At 36.7% G+C, this 27,433-nt stretch overlaps 1 protein-coding gene across 4 annotated transcripts in view; it reads right to left on the bottom strand.

Annotated features, from left to right (window-relative positions):
• Positions 1-27,433, bottom strand: part of MINDY3 (MINDY lysine 48 deubiquitinase 3) — an 87,110-nt gene that overhangs the window by 35,241 nt on the left and 24,436 nt on the right. For 3 of the 4 annotated variants that reach the window (XM_047740824.1, XM_047740823.1, XM_047740827.1), the window contains 4 exons: positions 25,508-25,581; positions 24,604-24,683; positions 11,045-11,115; positions 6,167-6,247 (listed from right to left, as the gene is read on the bottom strand). In XM_047740824.1, the coding sequence (XP_047596780.1) occupies positions 6,167-6,247; positions 11,045-11,115; positions 24,604-24,683; positions 25,508-25,581 (306 nt within the window). The remainder of the gene's footprint in view (positions 1-6,166; positions 6,248-11,044; positions 11,116-24,603; positions 24,684-25,507; positions 25,582-27,433) is intronic. The other variant, XM_047740825.1, reaches the window with a different exon arrangement.

Genomic DNA, 27,433 nt, shown 5'->3' with positions numbered 1-27,433 from the left:
CGAAAGTTCCATGGTACTTGAATTAAAAAAAAAAAAAAAAATACTATGGTATGATGACTTAACATACTACCCATACCTATTAGGCAAGCTCTCTCACAATGTACAGATTTGAAAATTTTATTCTGTCATGGCTCAGATGACTTGCTTGGAGAACTCTCCACCTTAATGAAAATTGAGCTTCCTTCTTTGAAGAAGTCCATTTATGCACTGCATTTTACCTCACCCACATCCCCTTATTACAGAGTTCTGTGGGACCCCTGCTACTTGATGACTCTCAGTTCCTATGCGCTCCCCGCAGTTAATACCAAGGAGGACTAGCAGGTAACCTAAGCATAAAACTCCCACTTACACAGAATGGCTTCTATGTATGTTTTGCAACCACCATTCTCTAAGATGTACTAAATTCTTCACCTGAAAATGGTTAATTTTGTTATGTGAATTTCACCTCAATTAAAATATATCTATATTTGTGAGAATGTTAATGAAAAGGCAGGGGGATAAGGGGTTCACATTTTAGAAAAGGTAGCCAGGGAAGGTGAGGTGACTGTTGAATACCAACCTGAAGGAAGAAAAGAACCCTTTCTACAGACATCTGAGGCAGGATCATTTTAATCAAAGGGAAGAGCACGTGCAAAGGGCTTGCCTCGTTCCTGAACTGGAGGAAAGATCAGTATGGCTAAGCAAGACAGGAAGAGGGAGTAGTAGGAACTGTGATTAGAAAGGCAATGGGGAAATAATCAGATGAGGTGAGGCAAAGCCTACTAAGTTATTCTTAAGGACTTTGGCTTTTATGTTTAATGAAGGGGGACCAATGTAGGGTTCAGAGATTAACAGGAAGTGACTTACATTTTAATAGATACTACAGCTCCTTGAAGGGCAACAGCATAGTCCTCAGTTAGGAAGCTACAGCCAATGATGTAGGGGAGAGCTTTCTCCAATTTGTCTTTCAATTCTTTTTTTTTTTTTTTTAAGATTTTATTTATTTATTTGTCAGAGAGAGAGGAGCGAGAGTGAGCACAGGCAGACAGAGTGGCAGGCAGAGGCAGAGGGAGAAGCAGGCTCCCTGCCAAGCAAGGAGCCCGATGTGGGACTCGATCCCAGGATGCTGGGATCATGACCTGAGCTGAAGGCAGCTGCTTAACCAACTGAGCCACCCAGGCGTCCCTGTCTTTCAATTCTTTCAGTAAGATTTCAGTTTCTAGTTTGTCTGTCAAATGTCCTTTCCTCATAGCCTCCAAAGTTTCATGGATATAATAACTTCTCTTAAAGTGTTTGGTTTTTTGAAGTTTTCTTTTGATCCCTACACTGTCCTATACTATCTCCATTCTTTCTTCTTTTAAAATTTATTTTATTGAGCTCCTTTTCCCCTATTCCTTTGATTCGTTTCTCATGTAAGCATTCCAGGCATTGCCCGTGTGGGCGGGACTTGTAAACCACACTGTGGCATTATGTGGCTGGCCCATTTTCTTGAAAGACCTGGAACTATAGTGTCTCAGTCTTTACTCTTGACTGGGCCAACTGGCCAAATGAAGCATTAATTGCTGTAATCATAAGTGGGTGAATTCAACAAGAGCAAAGCTGCTGAGCTCTGAGACTCTAAGATTAATCATTAAAAGCACTCATCTCCGGGCGCCTGGGTGGCTCAGTGGGTTAAAGCCTCTGCCTTTGGCTCAGGTCATGATCCCAGAGTCCTGGGATCGAGCCCCGCATTGGGCTCTCTGCTCAGCAGGGAGCCTGCTTCCCCCTCTCTCTCTGCCTGCTTCTCTGTGATCTCCGTCTGTCAAATAAATAAAATCTTTAAAAAAAAATAAAAAATAAAAGCACTCATCTCATTAACTTTCTCTACCTTTCATCTATCCCATTCAATCTGTCACCAAGTCCTGTCAGTCTACCTCAGGAATAAATCTCTCAAATTTATGTACTCCCATCAATGTCTACCGTCATCACCCTGGCCAAACCATATCCCCTGCTTACCCAGAATACTACAAGTCTTCTTTACCCACTCCTTAGGTTATCCTCCAGTAGGTCTATTTTCCACAATTAGCCATAGTCCTCCAAAATGCAAATTTAATCCTGTTTCTTTCCTTCCTATCTCCCCAGAACAGTCTTTCTAGTCAGAGACCTGCTTCTGCTTCTGTACCCTCATCTTACACTTTGCCCCTTGAATCCTCCGTGCTCCTACTCTTCCCTTCCAGTTTGTGCCCACCATAGCGCTGAGCTCCTATTTCTGGTCTAGGGAAGGCTTTTTCCCCCTCTTCTAATTGTTTCACCTTACTAATGCCTTGATGCTCACTGTAGACATCAGTTCTCCTTAGGAAACATTCCTAGTCTTCCAAAACTAAGGTACATTCTTAGAGCTTTATAGACCTGTGCTTTGTCAGCCCTCAACAGTTACAATTTTATAGTTTTATAAATGATTCCTTGATGAATGCCTTCCCCATTAGAATATATACCTCCATAAAAACAGGAGCCCATCTATTTTTGCCCACCACAGTCTTCACAGCACCTGGCATAATGCCAGGCACATAGTATATGTCTAGTAAATATTTGACAAATGAATATACATGTGAATGATGACAGGTGCAATGTCTCATGAAGAATTACACTGCTTTTCAAAAGCATTTTAAAATGTTAAATTACAGTTTACTTTGAAAATTGTGACCTTTAAATATGCTTTATCCTTAATCATAATCAGCACAAATAGGTCAGCAAATGAAATACATATCCATACAAACGTATCAGTTTTACAGAAAAGACCTCAGGATTTACATTATGCTGCTCTTTGTTTCAGTCCATGAAACATAAAGTCAGTGAACCTCCCAAAAATAAATAAACCAAAACCAAAAATAAATAAGAAAAACAAACCTCCAGATTACTTTTTGAGTAACAAAAACAAAACCAAAATTACTTGCTCAAATATAGAAATATCAAAGAAAGATCAAATAATAGGTCTTATAATGTACAGAACAATAAAATTTACAGTATTTTCTACATGATGAAGACTACATAAATACTTTATTTAGAAACAATTTTAAACTGGGGGCGCCTGGGTGGCTCAGTGGGTTAAGCCTCTGCCTTTGATCCCAGGGTCCTGGGATTGAGCCCTGCATCGGGCTCTCTGCTCAGTGGGGAGCCTGCTTCCCCCTCTCTCTCCGCCTGCCCCTCTGCCTACTTGTGATCTCTGTCAAATAAATAAATAAAATCTTTAAAAAAATTTTTTTAAACTGGACCTAATAAATATTATGAAGCATCACCGATCTCATTTACTACTTATGTGATCTTCAACCTTTTATCTCAAAGGGAAAATCTCTTTACTTATAACTCTTTTGAAAGAACCATGTTCAAACAATCTAAATTCAGTTGTTTTAAAATTCACTGAAGAGGAAGTATCCATGCTTCTAAGAAGCTTCAGAATGAGTCATGAAAAAATATTTTGAAGAAGATATAATTAGGGACGCCTGGGTGGCTCAGTGGGTTGAGCCGCTGCCTTCGGCTCAGGTCATGATCCCAGCGTCCTGGGATCGAGTCCCACGTCGGGCTCCTTGCTCAGCAGGGAGCCTGCTTCTCCCTCTGCCTCTGCCTGCCACTCTATCTGCTTGTGCTCACTCTCGCGATCTCTCTCTCTGACAAATTAAAAAAAAAAAATCTTTAAAAAAAAGAAGATATAATTATCACTGGAACCCAAGTGTGGAAAATTTAGGCATAGACTTTATTCACTGAACTAATGAATCCCCTATTATTATGTGCCAGACTATGTATCAGACCCACAGATACAAAGGTAAGTACCAAAACAATCATTTTAAAGTTCAGGACTTCTAAAAGAGAAAAAAGGTACTTGATAAATGTGATTTTTAGGACTTATAATAGTTGAAGAACCTAAAATCTTACCATAAAATTCTTTCTTTCTTTTTTTTTTTTTTTAAAGATTTTATTTATTTATTTGACAGAGAGAGATCACAAGTAGATGGAGAGGCAGGCAGAGAGAGAGAGAGAGGGAAGCAGGATCTCTGCCGAGCAGAGAACCCGATGCGGGACTCGATCCCAGGACCCTGAGATCATGACCTGAGCCGAAGGCAGCGGCTTAACCCACTGAGCCACCCAGGCGCCCCCATAAAATTCTTTCTAATCACTTTCTGTGTGTGTGCATTTTCCTGTTTGGGTTATCAGTAGCTCCGGGGATGCAAATGAATGGAGATTTATTTGAAAACCTCATCTGACTGAGGGGGCATACATGGAGCTTGCTCTTTCAGGCCTGAAACTGGTTTGGTAGGGGTTTTTGTTTCTCTCTATGCACTTCATGTCTCTCACTCAACATTTTGTTGCACGTGGTTGAGATCTGTGATTAAGATGAATGAGAGGATCCCTGTCCTAAACAAGGCTCACTGCTGGTCACAGGAAATACACACAAAAGGTACGGGACATAGGAACAATGCACTGTGTGATAAATTCAACTGCACAACAGATCAAATGCTATGGAAAATATAAAGAAAACCACGCACATGGGTAGGAAGTGTATGTTTCATAGAAAAGAAGGTATCTATCAACAGACTGATATTTAGACGCTAAAATACAAAATGTCTGTATTTACATAGCTAAGCCGACACCATTCCTTCTATTAAGCTTCTGTAAAGTCTCTTCTGCTACTTGATAACAAAATCATTTCTTAAATGTCAATCATAAAATTTAAGATTTAAAGTATTTTCATCTCATTATCTTTTGTATTTGAACCTTATAGTGTTTCATAGAATTCATTAGTTTTCCTGTGCTTAAATATGGAGCTGGAGATAAAAATAATAATTGGCTTGAAACTACATTTTTGCATGTAAATTGGAACTGATTTTCTTTTCTGGAAATTTAGAACACTTGACACAAAAATTAGTCAAATGATGAAATCCTCCCTCTGGAATTCAAAGTTGTCCAGTTTCTATAGTTTACATTATGTTTTTAACTTCTTTTCTACTTTAGGAGGGAAATAAACAGCAAAAGCTTTCAGACTAAATGCAACTTATCAGTACTTTTTACTACTGTAGTTCCGTCAAAGTCTGTACTTTTTGAGTTCTATTTTTTGTTTAAGGGAAGTACTCACTCTAAATCCAATCACTAGATTTTGGCAGCACATTACAAGTAATCCAGTGATAAGTGAGGAAATAGACCCACACACAACTTCACACTAGCAGTTCACTCCTTGGCACAGTTTATACGAGTCATACTTTTTCAGACACAAGGAAAATTACACTAACAGGTACAATCTAAAAAAGTGTATGGGGTAATCAGGAAAGTCCTCTAGACATAAAGAACCTCAAAATAAACAATCCTATATTTTCCTTCTTTACTCCAACATCAGCAACTCCATGTTTACTAAATGCAGAATAATGATGGCAGTGAGGAGGCTGATGGCAACAGCCAAGATTCCTTGGGCACTTAACTTGGGCGAGGTCTGCTAAACATTATATATTTAAACCTGATAACAAATCTAAGAGTGAGGTATTATCAGAAATCCTTATTTTAAAGACCTGGGAAAAGAGGCTGAATGATCAGAAGTGGTAAGGCTAGGATTCAAATGAAGTTTGTGTGACTCCAAAGCTCTAACCACTCTATGTGGAGAAAGAAGTACTATTGTTAAAGGAGGAAATTTAGAAACAGGTTTGTTTTAAGAATTTTAAAATAAACATATTCAAATGCATTTAATCTATGTCAATATTATAACCTTATATATCAAAATTGTAGAAAACATTACATCTTAAAAGATCACTTCTATACCACTGAACTACTAATAGATTTAAAAATATCTTCCTAGATGTTTTAACTAAAATTATTTTATGTTATATGAGATTCTTATCTTTTCTACAAAAGAGCAATCCAAAACTTTTAAATTTAGTTATTTAACAGTGATTTCTGAAAAATATCAAAAGCCAAAGCTCTGAAGTCACAAAAGATAAAGAAATTATAACTAAATCATGACAGAGTTTACTAAAATAACTGTAAAACTAGAGCAGTATAATAATATTTTCTTTACTATTAATTTTTTAGGTTTTGGAACAATCCACTTGTTAGTAGGAATACACTGAATTTTGCACGAAGACCCAAACTAAATATGGACTTAGATTACTTGTTGCCTGATATCATACTTAAAAAAAAAAAAAAAAAAATCCTGCTATAAGCATACCTTGGCAAAAAATACGGTGAGGTGAGTTTCACTGCCAACAATCCAAATAGGGAATTTTGGAGATTTCAAGTAAGAACCAACCTAGAACAAATGTAGCAAGATAAACAAACAAATGAAAATTTTATACTGCCTGCTGAGTATCTGCCCACGAGTATTAGAAGCGTAACTGAAGTGTCCAATTCATACTTAAATGGAATAATGTATTGTGCCAGAATGCCTTACCCATAAAGGTCAAATGCCGAATGTAAAAATCAATGTTATAAAGACGGTCAGGGCTAAGCTTATATCGCACCTTTACATCAGAGTAACAATAATACAGATTTAAAATAGCTGGAAAAACTTAGTTTAGCCCTAAGAATCATTCTCAGGTTTGACTAAAATTGCTAGACAAAATGTTCTAGATTTTTAGCTTGATGATTAAATCCTGAAACTATAACTTTGATAATAATTACTTTATCAGAAGAACCATTATAAATTAACAAATGAATATATTTACTAATAAATAAGGAAGAGAAAAATCCTTAAGCACATCATGTCTTCAAAGAACCTGGGACAATATAATAATCTCTCTAAAGCAAAATATATACTATAAAATATCTAAGAACATAAAAGAATCCTGTTACTTGACTCTTCATGATTGGAGGTAATTCAGAGTTCTACAGTATGAAGTCTCCTTAAATTGTACAAAAAGTTATACTTATAGTCTGTCTCAAGTTTATATATTTAATCTATAAAAAACACAGTATCCAAAGTTTTTGTGTGTGTGTGTGTGACTGAGAAAGTTTAAAATCAACAACAACAAAACAAGTAGACTTGGGAAATCCCATCATGTTCATATCAATCAATTCTATACTCTTATGAGGACAGAGATTACAACTTAAAAACAACCTTACCAATCCCACTTGCTCTATTTTCTTTTCTCACACAGACTTCCTGGAATGGGGAAATGCCAAGTGGCTACTTGCAGCAGAGAGCAATTCTTCCCTTATTAGTCATTAACCCTGATAGGATGCCCTGCTTTCAAACACCATGACGGCCCTTTGGAATTTAAATTATCATTAGGAAGTGGGAAATAGGCATTCTCTTGTATTCATGGACAAAAACACCAGTATCTTTGTCCTCTGATGGGAAGGATTAACGGGATGTGCTAATGGCAATGGTGAACCAGGAGAGCAGGAAGGATGATGGTTTGGGGACAACAGAAAATAAGAGCAAAGGACAAAGACAAAGGAAAAGGTCTGATCACAGGTTCATAGTAGAAGGGATTTTAGAGGTGCTCAGCACAAGTCCTTCAATTTTACGTCAGAAACAGAAATATAAAGGATCAGTGCCTTGTCTGATTTCAAACAGGTAACTAGTACAGAGTTGGGATTAAAACTCAGGCTTTCTGACTCCTCATGTGGTAGCTGCCTCTTGTGGTGAAAAATTTAGTGATTATTTAATTTCCCTTTTAGAAAATGAGTGTGTGTTTGTGTGTATTTAATTAAGGTAGAAGTAAAATATGAGTATAATACATAGAAGGGCCAAAAGATAAATGAATGAACTAAGTGTCTTACACTAATATAAATAAGTAAGAGTGCATAAATAATGCAGCCACTTTGGAAAAACAGGCTGACAGCTCCTCAGCAAATTAAGCACATAATCACTATATGACAAGCAATTTCACTGCTGGTTATATGTCCAACAGGAATGAAAACATGTTCACAAAAAATTTATACACATGCATGTTTCTAGCAGTGTTATTCTAGTAGCACAAAAGCAGAAACAACCCAAATATCCATCAGGTGATGAACAGATAAACAAAACCGGCATATAATACAACAGAATATTTGGTCATAAACAGAACAAAGTATTAATATAAGTTCAAACAAGAATGAACACTGAAGACGTTATGCTAAGTTCAAGAAGCCAGACACTAAAGGCTACACATTGTACAATTCCATTTAGATGAAATGTCCAGAACGGGGATATTCGAGAAATAAAGCTGCCAGAAGCTGGGGAGGAGTGAGGAAGTGACCACTAATTTGTTTAGAGTATCTTGTGAGAGTTAAGAAAAACATTCTGAAATTAAGTAAGTGGTGATGGTTGTACAACCTTGTGAAAAATCACTGAACAGCACACTTTAAAATGGTGAGTTTTATGTGAGTTATCGATTAAAAAAAAAAAAGGTGGGTGGCTCAGTCAGTTAAGTGTCTAACTTCAGCTCAGGTCATTATCCCCGAGTCCTGGGACTAAACCTGGCATTGGGCTCCTTGCTCAGTGGGGAGTCTGCTTCTCCCTCTACCTTTGCCCCTCCCCCCAACTCATGTGCTTTCTTCTCCATCTCTGAAATAAAATCTTTAAAAAAGGGGGGGCAACATCAAAAGCATTCAGAGTCATCCTCTTCACTGTGTGTGTAAAGAGACTTTCATTTGTATTAATGAACACATATAGTCAATGATATGAAAATGTTAATTTCTAGAGAGCAATTTGCTACGATATTAACAGGGAAATGTTCAGATTCACAAAACTAATACAAACACAATGATTTCCTTAATACTTTTCTCTAAATGTTTGGTGAAAAGTAAATGTATACAGATTTTCAGAGGGACATCTACAGTTATGTACAAATGAACACACCAGGGTAACAATAGTTTTTCCAAAAGCTATAATCACACCATCCCAACCACTTCCCTTCCAGGTCTCCCACACTCTGGGCCACTGTGTATGGCTCTAAGCTCCCTGCAGCTAGGTGTCAGACAAGAAGAAACAGCCCTAAGTCTTAGAGCTCACTGAAATTTTCCAATCCAAGCAGAGCCCATGAAACCTAGCTAACTCCATCCCAACACCCATACCAAAGCTGCCACCTATGGTTGCACCTCACTGTTGTGCTGTCCGCCAGTATAATCCCCTCTGTGGCCCTGTCTGGTAGCCTTCCCTTGTTTGGAGGTGTAAGTAATAGACAGTTCTGCCTTTCATCTATCCGAGTACCACTGTATTGTGTCCTGCCGTTAAAAGAATCTTTAAATCTTAAAAATACCAGTTACTGCTAGAACACTAAAGCAATATATAATAGGAGAATATACGGCCAGTACTGTTTTCCCACTAAGATCTTAGGAGGAAAACAGGCATTCATTCCTCTGTTCTTCCTAACAGCTAAACAAAAGCAAAAGCATGATTTAGAAAAGCTTACAATTCTGGTTAAATTGTCCATTCATTCAACCAAATGTTTACTGAACACCGAATATGTACCCAGAAAAACAATGTTCACTGGCTTCAGAGAGTCTATAATCCACTGGGGATAACAATAAAAAAGCAAATTCAAGATTAAAAAAAAAATTAAACAGAAAAGATCTTTATAGAGTGATTGTTGCTATGAAATTGTGAAAAAGAGTCACTGAAGGAATGGCTGAGGAAAAGGTCTTTGAGGCACCACTTTAAGTAGGACCTGATGGGGAGAGAGAGCCATCCATTTACAAACTGGAGTATTCCAGGCAGAAATGACAGCAAGTATGAAGTCTTATCAGGCAGGAAAGGGTCTGGGTGTGTTTGAGAATCTGGCAGGAAACCAGCAGAGCTAGAGCACAGCAGTGGACAGGGCAAAGCAATTGAAGAGGGACAGACAGGATCTAGATCAGGGAATTACAGGCTACACAGTGAAGATTTCACAGTCTCATCTCCACACCCGATCCTCCTGCAAAACACACACATGCTTTATAAAAAACAGCCTTATTAAAATATCTTTCACATATGAACACTGTATATATTAAAAGTGTGCAACTTCATGTTTTTGTAGATGTATACACTGTGAAAAGATCACCAAAATCAAGTTCATTAACATATTCATCACCTCTATGTAGTTGTCATTTGTATATGTGCACACATGCACACATGCATGCACACACACTTTTAGGATCAATGACGTTTGTGTGTGTTTCTTGGGAGAACGGGATGCAGCCTGATGCTCTGGCTGCCAGGCTCCTTCAGAACAGCTTTAGCTTGTAAATTAAAGACACAGAAAATAAAAGAGTGACTACTTTGATACAATACGATCCCTACTAATGGATAAGGACAGGATGAAACCTATCTGATTATCATACCCATATCACTCCTTTCCAAGTGTTGTCATGAAAGAGGAACACTTCCAGTTAAAGGAAAAAAGAAAGAAAGAGGTCAAGACACTGTTATTTTATTAAATCACCATCACCAGAACTACTGCTACAGACCCAACATTCTAAAATGGAAAAGAAAATTAGATCTACTTCTTCCTTTCTCCAAAATCAGGCCATCTCATTAAGTATAAATCACTAATGATTTGAATCCCATTTAAAACTATTTGGAACATCCAATAGTTATTTCAGATGATGTAGGAAAACAATGAAATTTTTATCAATAAATGAGAGGTTCATGGCAGTTTCTAACCTTAGTCCATGTGCTAAAGAATTTAATGCTGTGAAATGCTTGGAATTTGTTTTTTCGAGTGTGAAATCGTTTTTCAGATGGAACAGACAAAAGTTAAAACTTCAGGCATCTAGCAATTTTTTTTTTTCCATGAAGCATACTGTTATGAGGAAGAAACAATACATCCTTTTCTCTTGGTTTACCAAAAAATATATTTACTTTCAATTATAGGTGTCTCTATTTTTATAAACTGTTTTTTATCGGGTTCTGCCCTCTACCCTTATAAAGGAACAAACCTCATGAATAGGAAACTCAGCATGATCAGCCAACTTAACTCTGCCCTTAATATGCCTGTCAGTTTGAGAAAGGAGATCAGGAAAGAACTAAGAAGTACATAGTAACAGCAGTAAGCTATATGTTGTCATAGAAGAAAATACTGTCCACAACAGTGGACATGTGAGTAAAAAGGATTGAAAAGTACCATTAAAATCAACTTACCTTACAGTATCTTAAAGCTTCCATTAATGTTAAGAATCCTACAGCTGCTTGTTCATGTATACCAAGAAGTTCTAAAAAGAGAAGTTTGTACTGCATTAACAGACATAAATCTGAAAACTACTTATAGATGTATACATATATATATTTTGCACCAAAATTTTTACTTTTCCCCAAAAGTATACTTTAAAACCTCACACATATTTATTGTTGAGTGGTTGCATCAAATTATCATTATATTACTACTTAATATAAAATACCATTAGATCACGTTTGTGGTGGGTGATGTGATGCTTCAGATATACATTAAATGTACTTAGAAAACCTTATATTCAACTTTAACTTTTAAAATGAAGACATCATCCCCTCTGAAACCCAAGGAATTCCTGGCAAAAATGAAGAAGAAAGAGATAATATCATCCATGCAGAAAAGCGAACTTGAATTGACTTTGACTTAAACAAATGAACATGCTCATCTTAATTTGTAAAATTTATCACTGGGTAGCAATGAACTTACTTGCACAATATTTAAAACAGGGATATTTGATACCATTCATTTCTCCTATTAACAGTGTGCTTAAGACTCGGGAAATAAAGACAAACGGAACAAGGTGTCTGCCTTACAAAGGCTAAGTTTATCAGGAAAGACAGAAGAAAAGATGTGTGTCTTTTCTCTGTTTACACATGCTTACACACACACACACACACACACACACACTGTACTTTTTAAAAAAAAAGATTTCATTATTTATTTGAGAGCGAGCAAGAGTGAGCAGACCGTGAGGGGTTGGGGCAGAGACAGGATCTCAAGCAAGCTCCATACTGAGCACAGAGTCCAACGCAGGATCGGGGTGGGAGTGCCTGGGCATCCCATGACCCTGAGATCACAACCTGAACCAAAACCAAGAGTCCAACCCTCCAACCAACTGAGCCACCCAGGTTCCCCATATACACTTTATCTTATGATAAAAGAACATCTGCTTAGTGTATTAGGGAAGATATATAGAAGTGACAACATGTGAGGGGCACATAAGTGGCTCAGTTGGTTGAGCATCCAACTCTTAATTCTGGCTCAGGTCATGATCTCATGGGTTGTGGGTTGAACTCCACATGGGGCTCTCTGCTCATGGGGGAGTCTGCTTGAGGATTCTCTCTCCCTCTGTCCCCTCCAGCTCTGTCAAATGAATAAATAAAATCTTCTAAAAAATAGATTTATTTGACAGAGATCACGAGTAGGCAGAGAAGCAGACAGAGGAGGAAGCAGGCCCCCTGCTAGGCAGAGAGCCCGGTACGGGGCTTGATCCGACCTCAGGATCATGACCCAAGCTGAAGGCAGAGGCTTTAACCCACTGAGCCACCCAGGTGCCCCTAAATAAATTTGTTAATGAAGATTTTATTTACTTACTTGAGAGAGAACGAGAGTGAGAGAGATCAGAGGGAGATGGAGAAGCAGGCTCCCTGCTTAGCAGAGAGCCCGATGTGGGGCTTGATCCCAGGATGCTGGGATCATGACCTAAGCTGAAGGCAGATGCATAACCCACTGAGGCACCCAGGTATCCCTAAATAAATCTTTAAAAAAGTAAAAAAAAAAAAAAAAAAAAAAAGAAAGAAAGAAAAGGAATAACATCTGAGTTGAATCTTTAAGCATATGTAGGGATTTTCCAGGTCACTGAGAAGAGAATACGAAGAAAAATCAAGGTGGAGGAAACAACAAAGTATGAAAAAAAATCTATGTATTTAATGTTTGAATATGTCAAACCTTTCTTCAAAGGTTTCTAGTCTGGGGACCCTGATAAATGGTGATTAACTAAAAGGAAAAATTAAGAAGTCCCAAAGTGGTAGGAATAAAGAACATGACTTTGGTTTTAGACAAGCTGGGATGGAGAAAATTTCAGGACTTCTAGTGAGAGATGGATTCACAATTGGAAGTAAGGCTGAGAAACACAAAGAAGAGAGATCAAGGTTGGATACAGAGCTTTGGGAATCATCAGCATAGAGAGGAGAATTGAGGGCATGCATGTGGGTAATAAAGAACATACAAAGCTCAGAAAATGAAGAGTAGATTATTCCACAACAGAGATGTAATTATAACGATAATCGAGTGTTTTATAGACTATCGCTTTCAGCTAACATACATTAAATGGAACTATAATAGTAATCTGGGTCTGTATTTATTTTTAAAAGCATTTTTTTCTGGTTAAAAATTATGTCCACTGTAAATAAAATGTATTTATAACTTGGTTTCCTTTTTACCATCTGGTCATGTTTTGTCCATTTTTCCATTAAGATACTGTATTTTTCTAATTAATGTAATATCATCAATTCTTAGTCATGCTAGGTAATCTTAAACACAACATTCAGATGGTATAAGCTATGAACTGGCTGTTGAATCTTTTGGATTTACAAATCCAAAATTAATAGAATGTGTATGTAATTATACATAGAGTTTCTATTTTTTTCACTAGCTTCTTACAGGTACTCGGGAGGTATAATAATAGTTCTCAAATTGTGTTTTAGGATTCTTAAGGGTCCACAAGACCATTTTAGAGACTACATGAAATCAAAATGATTTCCACTAGAAAGACATTGCTTTTTTCTCTTAAGCTTTCACGAATGTAGAGTGAAGTTTTCCAGAGGCCCAATGATATGTTTGTTCCACCTCAAAAGATTGAATCTATAAATATGTAAGAGAATTTCCACTAATAATCTAGACATTGAAGGGACTTACAGAGTCACTCTTCTAATTTTCTTCTCATTTTAGAAAAGTTACTTTTCATGGGCGCCTGGGTGGCTCAGTTGTTAAGTGTCTACCTTTAGCTCAGGTCATGATCCCAGGGTTCTGGAATTGAGCCCTGCACTGGGCTCCCTGCTCAGTGGGGAGTCTGCCTCTCCCTCTCCCACTGTCCCTGCTTGTGCGCGCTGTCTCAAATAAATAAAATCTTAAAAAATAAGAAATAAAAAAATATATTTACTATGTTTTTATTAACATGTAATGGGTGTATTATTGTTATTTTCAAATGAGTTAACACACCTTTTTAAATTTCTCAGTCGTAATTTTTTTTTATTTATTCTCTTAAAAATTTATTTATTTATTTATTTATTTGACAGACAGAGATCACAAGTAGGCAGAGAGGCAGACAGGGAAAGAGGGGAAGCAGGCTCCCTGCTGAGCAGAGAGCCCGATGTGGGGCTCAATCCCAGGACCCTGGGATCATGACCTGAGCTGAAGGCAGAGGCTTTAACGCACTGAGCCACCCAGGAACCCCTCAGTCATAATTTCTAAGAAGAAAAATACTGATCATTATTTGCTTATAACTCATATAATCCAAAGCTCTTTGGGACTTTGAATCATTTATTTTAGTTTTTAAAAAAATTTTTTGAGAGAGACATCATGCCTGAGGTGTAAGGGTAGAGAGAGAGAGAGAATCTTAAGTAGACTCCATGCCCAGTGCAGAGCCCAGTGGGGCCTGATCTCATGACCCTGAAATCATGTCCTGTGCCAAGATCAAGAGTTGGATGCTTAACTGACTGAGCTATCCAGGTGCCCCCAAGATCTTCAATCATTTTAAAAGTGTCAAGAGCAAAAACAAAAACAAAACAAACAAAAAAAAACCCACAAAAAAAGCAAAACCCAAAACAAAACAAATAGAAATGTCAACAGCATGAGACAAAACAACATGTGAATATTATAGCATTCAAAGGAAAAAAAGAGAGTAGGGGTGAGTAACCCTAGTAAGTAGAAATGGTACTCTATCGCTTTATTAATTATTCCTTCCTCTTTCTTCTGAGATTTAAGCACTAAATGATTTTAAGGTCAAAGAATATGTATGTTGAGAAACAGTTCCACACTTCAATTTCTTAAAATCGGACACCACCACCTAGTGTTATGATTAGATACTGCACCATCTACTGCCTTGGAATTTTAAACAAATACCTAAAATAGTATATTTATAATAATATCATGCTATTAACTATAGAAAACTAGCTGTTCATAATTCTTGGGTAATGAATTATTCAGATTAGGTCAGTAAGCACATATTTAAATATGTAAATGGTGTTATTTAAAATTACTATTTCTTTAGACAGAATATCATCTATTTAAATTTATTTATTTTTTTTAAGATTCTCTCTCTCTCTCTTTTTCTTTAAAGATTTTATTTATTTATTTGGCAGACAGAGATCACAAGTAGGCAGAGAGGCAGGCAGAGAGAGGGAGAGGAGGAAGCAGGCTCCCCACTGAGCAGAGAGCCGGATGTAGGGCTAGATCCCAGGACCCTGGGACCATGACCTGAGCCGAAGGCAGAGGCTTAACCCACTAAACCACCCAGGCGCCCCTATTTTAGAATTTTCTAACTTTGTTTTCTTATAATCATGTTGATTCCCTATCAACCTTATCTGCTTCAGTCAGTGAGATCATACATATATGCAAAGTTTTATATTCCTGTTTGCCTCCCCTTTTCTTCTCTTCCACTTCAGCTGTCTCTTCTCACTGCTGTCAGTACATCTATAGAAGGCCCATTTGGGCCTTTTAAATTTGATGCTGACTTGGACACCAGATAACTGCACTGCATTTAAGAAGCATACCCTGAGTGCCAAGTATTGGAAAAAACAAAAAAACAAAAAAACAAAAACACCAACAATGCTGCAGAGTGCAAAAATACAAAGCTACCATGGGGACTACAAAGATGAAGCTGGCAAGATTCTTTTTGCAAACCATGTATCTGGTAAGAGGTTAAGGACCAAAATAGATAAGGAACTCCTACAACTCAACTGCAAAGACCCAAAATAACCCAATTAAAAATTGGGCAAAGAACATGAACAGACATTTCTCCAAAGAATACATATAAATGGCCAAAAATATATGAAAAGATGCTCAACATCACTATCATAAGAGTTGCAAATTAAAACCCAACAGAGGTATTACCTCACACCTGTTAGGATGGCCAGTATTTAAAAAAAAAAAAAAAGAAAGAAAGAAAGAAAAAAAGTCTTAAGTTGTTGGTGAGGATATGTAGAAACTGGAACCTTTATACACTGTTGACGGGAATGTAAAATGGTGTAGCAACTATAGAAAACAGTATGGAGGTTCCTCAAAAACTTAAAAATACATCTACCATGTGACAGAGCCATTCCACTTCTGGGTATTCAGTCCAAAAGAACTGAAATCAGAATCTCAACAGAGATATTTGCATTCCCGTGCTCACTGCAGCAGTACTTACAGCAGCCAAGATGTTGAAACAATCTACAAGTCCAGCAACGAATGGCTGGATAAGGAAATTATGGAATATATGTATGATGGACTATTACTCAGGCTTAAGAAAGAAGAAAATCCTATCATACATGGCAACAGGAATGAACCTTTAGGACACTATGCTAAGTGAAATATAGAAGTCAGAGAAGGAGAAATACTGCATGATTCTACCTAGATGAGGTATTTGAAATAGTCAAATTCAAACAAGTGGAGCAGAATGATGGTTGCCAGGAGCTGGAAGGAGGAGGAAATGGGGAGTTGCTATTCAACAGATAAAGTTGCAGTCACGTAAGGTGACTGAGTTCTAGATATCTGCTGTACAACTTTGTGTTTATAGTTAATTCTGTAACTTGACTTAAAAAAAATCATTATGAGGGTAGATCTTATGCTAAATGTTCTTACTACAATTAAAAAAACCCCATCTCCCCCCCTTAAGCAGTAGGCATCAAATTAGAATGTGGTAAGTGCCATGAAAACAAAATGCTCAGAGGTAAGGATAGATCACTTTCAGCCCCGAGAATCAGGAAGCTCTCCTTGGAGGGATGGCCTGTGAAGTAGGCAGTGAATGACTGCACAGGCACAGATGAGAGGGATATAGTCTTTGGCAAAAGGGGTAGCACAAAGAAATAAAAGCAAGTGGCACAATTTTCTTCAAGCATAGATTTCTGATGGTTGAGAAGTAAGCTAGGATGAAATTATATGGGGTCCTTGAGTAAGTAAGGGAAAAAAAAATCTGTCGTTAGATAAATTTAAAATGAACTTAGTTGCAGGAATGTTAGACTAGCTAAACTAAAAAGCAGTAGGATACTGAGAAAGACTTGATTATGTCACTGATGCATAAATTGCATATATATACACACACACACACACACACACACACACACACACACACATATATATACACACACACAATTTGAACTATGAACTTTGTGAAATCTATTTTTGAAAGTGAAGAGCTTCTTAAACCCATTTACTGGTTATTGTATTCCTAAGAAGTCAGGTTGCAAAAGAGTTGACATATAGCTAGGATAGACCAATTTAGCAAATAAAAACACAAAATGCCCAGTTAAATTTAAATTTCTGATAAAACACCAGTATTCAGTAAAATTATATTCCAAATATTGAATGGCACATACTTATGCTAAAAATGATTTATCTGCAAATAAATTTAACTGGGAGTCCTGTATTGCTTCTGGCAACTTAAGTCCAGCTAGTTAAATCTATTTTTATAGTAATAAAATATAGAGAAAAGAAGCACTTCTGACTTTTTCCTCAAATTTTGATAAACCAAACACTTCAAAGTTATATACCACCTAACCACTTAATTGCAATTCACATTACTTAAAAAATATTAAAATTTCAAAATGATCTTAATTTTCGGTTTAGAGTCTCTTAGTGTCTGTATATCATAAGTTCATGAACATTCAACAAACTATTTAACTGTAGCCTGGATGGACTGTGATAATGATTTCTATTAAAGAGGAAAAAGAAAGGAAGCTCTGGGTTTCTGATTTACAAGAGCTAACTCTATGTCAATCCCATAAAATGAAGAAAACATTCAAATAATCAAATAAATGTAAACAGTAAATGTTCAATACATAAAATAACACAGGGCACAAATATAACAGAATACCTTAAAGGTAGGAAAGAAGCCACTGAAAAACTGATCTATAAGCAAACAAAGCAAAGAAAATCTCAGCTCAAAAGACATGCAGTAGTAAAGGCAGATGGCAGTAGACAGGAGTTGAAGTGCATGGGGAACCAAGTCATCGAATGGTTTTAAGTGAGAAACTGTCATGATCTGACTTAGTTTTTAAAAATATCCTACTGGGCGCCTGGGTGGCTCAGTGGGTTAAGCTGCTGCCTTCGGCTCAGGTCATGATCTCAGGGTCCTGGGATCGAGTCCCGCATCGGGCTCGCTGCTCGGCAGGGAGCCTGCTTCCCTTCCTCTCTCTCTGCCTGCCTCTCTGCCTACTTGTGATCTCTGTCAAATAAATAAATAAAAAAATTAAAAAAAAAAATCCTACTAGCTACTGTAAAAGATAGCGGGTGGGCAAAAATGAAATGAGGTGACGAGTTCTACTGCAGGTTTATCTGTATTCTATTGCAGAAGCTAAAGATAGTTTTAACAGTTGAGGTAGAATAAAGTACCTGGGTTCAGAAACTACAGAACCCATATGATCAACACTATATACTTTCATTGAAAGGTACAAAAAAGCCCAATCTAAATGGGAAGACTTACTACTGTAAAGACGGCACTTGTTTTTTTTTTTTTTTAAGATTTTATTTATTTATTTGACAGAGAACACAAGTAGGCAGAGAGGCAGGCAGAGAGACAGGAGGAAGCAGGCTCCCTGCTGAGCAGAGAGCCCGATGCGGGACTCGATCCCAGGACTCCGAGACCATGACCTGAGCCAAAGGCAGCGGCTTAACCCACTGAGCCACCCAGGCGCCCCAAGACGGCACTTCTTTAAAATAATCTACAAATTTAACATAACTCATTCTAATTCTTACAAATTTCTTAAAACTGCAACTTTAAAAATTAAAAAAAGTTCAACTGGACTAGAAAATAAAAATGTCTATAATGATTTTACATTATAATATTTTTATTATAATAATCATAGGAAACGTGCTGACAAATATCAAAGAACATGAAACTAGGCAATAAGGTAGTTTTGGCATAAGAACTCACAGATAAGTGGAATAGAAGAGTACAAAGAAGGTTTCACACATATGGGAAAATCTGTAGGTGTGTCAGTGGAAAAATCACAAGTTAGGAATATTAGGCAGTTCCTTGGGAAAAAGTAAAAAAGTAGATCTCTATCTCATACTACTCACAAATAAATAATCCAAGTGGATTAAAGAATTAAACATTAAAAAAAGCCTACAAAATAATTTGAAGAAAATATTAGGAAATATTAGTTTAATCTTGTGGCGAAATACAAAACTGATTTAAGAAAAAAACTAAAAAACAAAACCCATAACAGAAAAGATGAAATGATTATCTTTCTAAAATGACAACCTCCGGGATGATAACAGACACCCATTAACAAAGTTAAGAGACAGAAAAGGCTGAGGGAAAATATTTGCATCACATTTTTAAAACAAAGAAAGAATAGAGTTCTTAGCAACTGTGAAGAAGATAGTAACCTTTCCCCTCAAAATGCCAAAAGCTAGAAAGAAGCAATTCCCAGAAGAGAAAATACTAAAAGCTGACAAACACACAAAAAGATGATCAAACAGAGGCTCAGGAGGAATCAGAGAAATGTGAATTATCAGTCAATGACATATTAAAGATGGACAGTTCTGAGTGTGGCCAGGATACAGGAAAACAGTTAAGTTTTTAAAAGCCAAGTTGATATATTAGCAGTTGGTAAGGCTGATCTTAGAAGGTAATCTGGCTTTATCTATCAGGTTTACAGATGTTCTAAATAGATGAGGTATCATATGACCCAGGATTTTCATTCTTAGGTAGATACCAAAGCAAAATTAAAACATACATCCTCACAAAGAAAAAACAAACAAACAAACAAAAAACATACATCCTCACAAAAACTTTTACATAAATGTTCCTAACCACATTATTCAGGACAGCCAAGTGGAAACAAGCTGAATGCCCATTAACAGATGAAGGAATACATAAAATATGGTCTCTCTACTAAGTGGGATATATTCACCAATTAAAAGGAGTACAGTCCTGGCATATGCTAAAACATGGCTGAACCTTGAAAACATGCCAAGTAAAAAAAGCCAGTCATAGAAGACCAGATATTACATGATTCTATTTATAAGAAATCCCCAGTTTTGGCAGATCTACGGAGACAGAAAACAGATTAATTGTTGCTAGGAGCTGAAGGGCAAGGCAATGATGGGGAGTGGCTGCAAATGAGCACAGGGGGATTTTTTTGGACTGATAAAAAAATGTTCTAATATTGATCTGGTGACGGTCACATAACTCTAAGAATGTATTAAAAGCCATGGAATTAAAATAAATACATACATACCGTGGAATTATAAATTTTAAATAATATCACACGTGTGGTACGTGAATTCTATCTTGATAAAGCTATTAGTAACAAATATAACACGCCTAAATTTTTATCACACATTCTATTTTTAGAAATCTATCCTATAAGAATACCTGAATATGTAAAAATTTATAAACAAAAATGTTCACTGCAGTATTTGTTTATAAAAATGTTAATATACATGTTCACCATAAACTAAAGGCAAAGACAAACTGAGAAAAATGTTTATTGCATGTTATATTATTTGTATATGTAAAATATATGACAGATCAAGCACTGACATCCTTAAGAATTAAAGGCAAGAAATATGCCCTCTTTATCTTTCACTGAGCCTTCTTGGTTTTTCCTGGGTAACACATAATATTCATTTTCTCTCCAACTGCCCGATCTATACTTACTGGCAGGAAAAAGCCTAACTATAAGCCTTAGTGGTTGGATCCACTCTAAATCACTCTAGGTAAACTCATCTCTCCCTCTTACTGCTAACTACGCATTTAAAAATTTCTCCCACGATCCATTTTTTTTTTTTATTCCTTCTTCAAGCAGTGGACTCAAACCCTTTCTCTCCTTGATATGCCTCCAACTTCACCTTGGTCCACTCATTCTCAGCAGACTTCAAAATCTCAAAATTTCTCCCTATTTAAATCTTTCACACTTCGAATGCCTTTTTCTTTTCTCAGCATGTTCTTTCTTCCTGTTTTAGAACTATGCATCTTTCCAAGGTTACAGTTACTCCCGACACTATTTACTTTGATTAAAGGTGGTTCCCTCCCCCTGGCCAACAAACAATGTAAGTGATTTCTATCCCCTAAAACAAAACCTACACACACCATCTCTTTGCCTTGGCAATCAGTTCCTCTCTCCCTCTTTCACCAGTAAAACTTCCTTGCTTACATGGCTAAAATATTTACTTTCTGTGATCTGGTTTCAAGTCCACTTGCCATGCTTCTTCATGTGTTCATTTGTTTAATAAGCTTTATCTGAAAACCTCCTAGTCATTTGTACTTTACCCTCAGGCACCTCATGAGCTTCCACTCTGCTGTGGTCTCTGACAGAGGCAGAGCGGTACAGCGGCACGGCACGAGCTACGGTGGAATGAGCACGAGCTCTGGGTGTGGACACAGCAGTTTATGCCTTTGCTGTTTGACAAGGGTCAACTTACTCAATCACCCGAGGCTCACCTTTTTATCTGCCAACATTAAGAATATACAGCAGTCTAAAACGCTACTTAGCCCAAGTACATAAATACTAGTTGCTCTCTCTTCCCTTCCATTCCAAATGCCTTCAATGACTGTTTTCCTCATGTCTGCCAACTAAAATGTAAACTTCTGAGTATTCAAGAAACTCTAGGTTCTTACTTAGCCCCATGTTTAGGATCCTTCCTCTTACCAGTCTCCTTCACAGGTTCAGTGCTTTCATCTACTGGTCCTTAAACCTGCCTCCACATAAGAATCGTCTTGGGATAATTTTAAAATTATCATGCCCAAGCTCCACCACTCAGAGATTCCAATTTATTTATTTACTCTCTGCTGGGGCCTGAGCACTGACATATTTTTAAGCTCCCCGAGTGGTCATGTTTAGTCGGGATTAAGAATCAGGGGTCTAATCAGTCTGATCTGTCTCCAGCCCCTAAACACAACCTGCAGTTTCTCAAAATGCCCTCTCAATCGTTCCATCTTGCTCCATCAAAACGTTAACTCCTACTTAGAGTCTCTCTGCTTACCCCAACATAAACATAGTGGGAAAGGTTTTCTCTTTCCTCTGTAATACTTTATTTCAACAAGCTTCATTTCATACTGCATTATGGTTATTTGGGTGCACATTCTGATTTCCCCAAACTAGGTTTGTGTGTTTTTGAGGGAAAGCTGAGTTCTCCCCATTGGCCAGTTGAGGCATTTTAGAAATCTGATCTTAACCTTCAGAACATCCCTTTGAGGAAGGCATTAAACCTCCATATTTATAAATAAGTAAATTGAAGCTAGGAGAAGTAAAGTGGCTTGCCTAAGGACTGTACAACTAGCACCTACTTATACTTTTTGTTTGTATATTACATATATCACAACCTCCTCCCATGTTGTCAGTTCAGAAAAACATACAATAAATGCTGAATAATGTACAGATTTTTAAGTTTGGTGACTGAAAACAAATTCCTAATAATTCCTAACAATAAAGAGAAAATGAAAGACATATGCCCCAACTACCTTCTTTTCCACGATAATTCAAGTAATTGCTTAGTTTTGATATTTAAGCTATACTGAAAAAAAATTCACAGCGAGACAACAGCTTTGAAAGCTAATGTTTCAAGCAACAGAAAAGAATAAATTTGTACACATCAAGAACCAAAACCTGGATATCGGGAAAGTAAAAAATTCATGGCAAGAAAAAAGTCTATGGGAGGATAGGGGAGGAAAAGCCTAGGGAGGCAGAATAGCCTAGCTCTGAGAGGGGAGGCTTAGGAGAATCTGCAGAATGAGGAGAAAGGAGGACCATGGTAACTAGGATCAAGAGCCAGAGAAATGCCATCAAAGTCCAGGTGGAAAGAATTATGAGCCGTAGAATTATGAGTAGCAGCAAAGACAGGGACAAGTGGGATGAGATACTTCAACCCAAATTTAACAGGAGCCGGATATTCCTTTGATCATCTGAGATGATCTAAGATACTCCAGGCTCCAGAAACCATAGGGGGAAGGAAAAAGAGAGGGTGTGTAGAAGCCATACGGTGAGAGCGTATTACTGAAGAAAGAATGACATACCTTTAACTGGGAGGATTAAGTGCCTTTACAGCTTTGAATCAAAGTAAGGTTCAAGAATGGAATGGGCTCATTTAAAAAAACAGAGCAAGGTAAATTTGTAGTTTCTTTGTCCATAAGTTTTTTGTCCTTTGCCAGAAATCAGCAAAACTAGGTTCTCATTCTAACCTAAACACTAAGTGAATGATTGTGCATATTTTATCTAATGTGTAGAGGGAGAGAAGGTAGTTCTTACATTTCTTTTTTTTTTTTTTTCAAAGATTTTATTTATTTATTTGACAGAGAGAGATCACAAGTAGACAGAGAGGCAGGCAGAGAGAGAGAGAGAGGGAAGCAGGCTCCCCGCCAAGCAGAGAGCCCGATGCGGGACTCGATCCCAGGACCCTGAGATCATGACCTGAGCCGAAGGCAGCGGCTTAACCCACTGAGCCACCCAGGCGCCCCAGTTCTTACATTTCTTAAATAGTAAAATGAAGGGTTGGATTGTGCTAGGGTGCTTTAAACCTGAAATTATAAATTTTTACTGACCTTCATCCCCCCTTAATATTATATCCTTTCCTGTTTTGTTAATTAGCTATACCTATTTCTAAAACTTGAGAATAATTCAAATTTAAGATCAAGATTCACTCATTTAAATGGAAGTAAAAAGAACAGCTCAATCATAGTATTTGCTTCTGCTATCTGGTGAAGTTTCATCTCATAGAATAAATAAATTTCCCTATGAACTATAGAAACTTCCTATATACAACTTCCTATATAGAACTTTCTATATAGAAGCTTCCTGTCCTATGCTTTACATCTCCAAAAAGAGGTACATAGTAATTAATATAAGTTGGATGAGTAAATAACTGAATTTAAACTGACCCAGTCATAAGCTGAAGAGAATTTTACGCAGAACTATATATATTAGCTCTTAACTGGATAAATTGGCCAATAATGTGTTTCACTTCAATGACCTTGGGAATGTACGAAGTTATAGCAAAGAAATAACTGACACCAGAAATGGAGGTGTGGTGGGGGGGGGGGGGTCACTTAAAGTTCTCAGATAACATTAATTCTGCCCAGCATTTCAGAAGAAATTATAGACAGTAAATGTAATATAGGAAAAACCACTAGACTCATATTTCAAATTGCATTACTTGTAATTATCAATTTTAAGAAAATGCAGTAGTGTCTGAGACTTACAGATATTACTGCATAAACATACAAGATTTATAGATTTAAAAGATCTATTTATTACTTTCTAAAGAAGTAAGTCATATAATCCCAATTTTATACTAGAGAAAACTAAAGGTAGATGAAGTAACTTGACTGAAATCTAAACACTTGGAATTTGAATCCAAGTTTGTCTGCCTTCAAACTCCACACTCTTTAAGTGACAGTGCCTTGAAAACAGGGAAAGATTCTTCTATATTAAAGCACTTATGTTAACCTCTTAGTAACACAGAGCCATTAAGTAGGTGAATAACAATCAACCATACTCTAGGGAAATAGTCATCAACAAAGAGTAAACACAGCAAAAAATATACTTACTCATTCCTGAGCATTCTCTATCACCATCCCACACATTAGAAACAGCATGTCCCGTCAGTAGGAGGTTAATTAAACTTTGGCTAGTAATAAAAATGTAGAAGTAATTAAAACATTAATAAATTAGTTTTCACATCAAATGATCCCGTGGTAAAGCATAAAGTAATGACTTCTACATTATGTCTGTTAAGAAACAAAGTTAGGAATACCTTACATTTTTATATGCTCAACAACAGCTTTTCGAAATGTATCACTTAGTGTATCATCACAATGGTATCTATTGTTCTATATGTTCATCTAAATTTAACAAATTTATCTAAGATATTATGTTTAAATGGATGGGAAAAAAGTTAGACTAATAACTTACTTTATATTTATAATCATCTATAAATATATATGTAATTATTATTTTTTTGTTTGATGGACCATTGAATTTTAACCTTTGAGGCACAAAGATCTAAAGAGAAGGACTTATGTAACAGAGTGGGTTAACTATCACTGTTTGATTTTAGTCCAATGATACAGAGTTTGGTGGGGGGGGTGGTTTCAGAGAAAAATAAGGAAAAAAATATCTCCCTCAAGCAGGAAAGCATTTACAAATAGGTAAGGATACACTTATTTCTAAGTCGAAAGGAGTCAATTGCATTCATTAAAAAATTAAGTGGAACATAAAGCAGAATTTGTAAAATTCTGTTGTCATCTTTAAAGAAAGTATGAGCCATGATAAATGCAATGCATACATAAACCTGAAGTGGAAATGATCATTTCACACAGAAAGCACTGACTACTCAAACCCACACACTTCACGCTGCCAACACTGACAAAAGTATCTGACTCAGATTATCTTAAAGTCAAGTTTCTAAAAACTTAAGTCCATGAAGGGAAAGAACAGATTTTAGTTAATTACCTGCCATGTCCATATACAGGATCTATCAAAGGCTCATTTGAATCTTCAATTTCGTTTTTTATGTTTTCAATGCCCTAAAGGAACCAAAAAATTCACTTAGTTCAAAAACTAAAAATGAAAATAAGTTTATAAATTGACCATTTTTTATATAAATGAATAAAAGACATTTATTTAAGTAACTTTTCTCCTAAAAAATTACCCAGATTTGATGTGAGAGAACATATGAGATGATAATGGTAAGAGGAGCTCCTCTAAGAGTATCTTTTCTATCCTGGGCTCTATGCAGAGCACTATCTCATAGATGATAAAGATCTTATGGCATATTAGCTCAAGGGGTACTGAGAGAGGTTTACATTTCAGTAGGAGGGAGGAGAAAATTTTTAAATCCTAAGAGTTAATATTAATTTAATTTCAGGCCGAAGTAAATTCAGATTTAACACATCTGCTGAGGTATCTGAAGTATTTACTTAGGCCTTTTAAAAAACTTATTAGTATTAAAGACATACACATGAGTGTTGATAGAGATATCAATTAAATATAGAAAAGGTCTGAAACAGAAGAAAATAGAATCCTGATTGTGCATTCTCAGAATTATCAGTAATTTAAACATGTACTGATAAAATAAAGTGTCAAAGTAGGAGGGCAGGAAGCTTCTTTTCTTAAAAATGAATTTTCTGGTATTTTTTTTAATTCCTCAAAAGGGCATCCAAATCCCCAGAAGTCTAGGTAAGTCCAAGACTAGGGCATTTTCATTTCGTCAGCCCTGAAAGAACGAAGAATAACTGCCGTCACTGTGCTATTCACCTAACTTTAACCACTGGTTCTATGGGATTAAGGCCAGTTCTAAGGATTAAAGGCATTAGTCAAAAATCCAAATATTTAACGAACGCCTAAATATTGTAGGACAATACAAACAAGTACGAGATTTTTGCACTTGCTGCCTTGTAAACAACACAGAACAGGCCATGATACAGCCAAAAGGAGTAATATGAAGAAGTGACTTAATCACTGGTGAGGGAGGGGACATCATCTCAAAGACAAGCTCAAGTAAGAACTAGAAATGATGGTTTATTGGCTGTAAAGGGAAGAGGAGGCATCAAAAGTTTTGAGCCTAAAAAACGGGGCGGGGGGTAATAATGAATAGTCAAAGCCAAACCCATAAGAGGCCAGACATCTTAAGTCCTACCCTCACTGCTCTTTACTACATCTAATCAACTACAAAGTACTTGTGGTTCTTTCTCTTAAATGTGCTTTTTAAATTTCCAAATTTAGAACACACTTCTAAATATGGTCTTTTTCTTTTCCATTTCCCTGGCTACTGCCCTAGCTTAGGTTCACCATTCAGTAACCACTCTTTCTTGTTTTCCTGACTCCAGTCTTCAACCTTACCACCAACTCCCTCTCACACAACTCTTACCTCAATTTAAGGAACCTTATCAACAAAAGATCTATTACCTTGTCTAAAATTTTTGCTCTGTTCTAATATTGACCAAGTGAAACTGCAATTATTTTTTTGGACAGAATACAAGGACTTAACATTCTGAGCCTTTTTTACATAAATAAAATGCTGCAGTAATACTGAACTCCTTACAGTCCTTGTGGTGTTACACCCAAATTCATTATGCCTTTATACTTGCTGTTTCCATGGCTGAGAAAATCTTCCCACAGCTTTTTCTTCTAGAAAACTTTTCCTCATCCACCAAGACACTATATCCACCACAGGGTCCCTACTATGTAATGTCTGTCCTTGATTCCACCAAAAACAAACCAAACCAAACCCAAGATTCAGGCTACCTTCTATTCTACCCCCCCCACCGCCCCCATTTTTTGTGCATGCAAGAAATAAACACCTAAAAACAGAGCCCGCATGGAATTGTTAATGTGTCAATTTGTTTTTCACAGTACTGGTGAGGAATCATTTAAAAA

This window comes from Lutra lutra, chromosome 8, assembly GCF_902655055.1.
Source record: "Lutra lutra chromosome 8, mLutLut1.2, whole genome shotgun sequence".
Taxonomy (NCBI): domain Eukaryota; kingdom Metazoa; phylum Chordata; class Mammalia; order Carnivora; family Mustelidae; genus Lutra; species Lutra lutra.
Note: the sequence above shows the minus strand (reverse complement) of the source record. Positions and strands in the feature narration are given on the sequence as shown.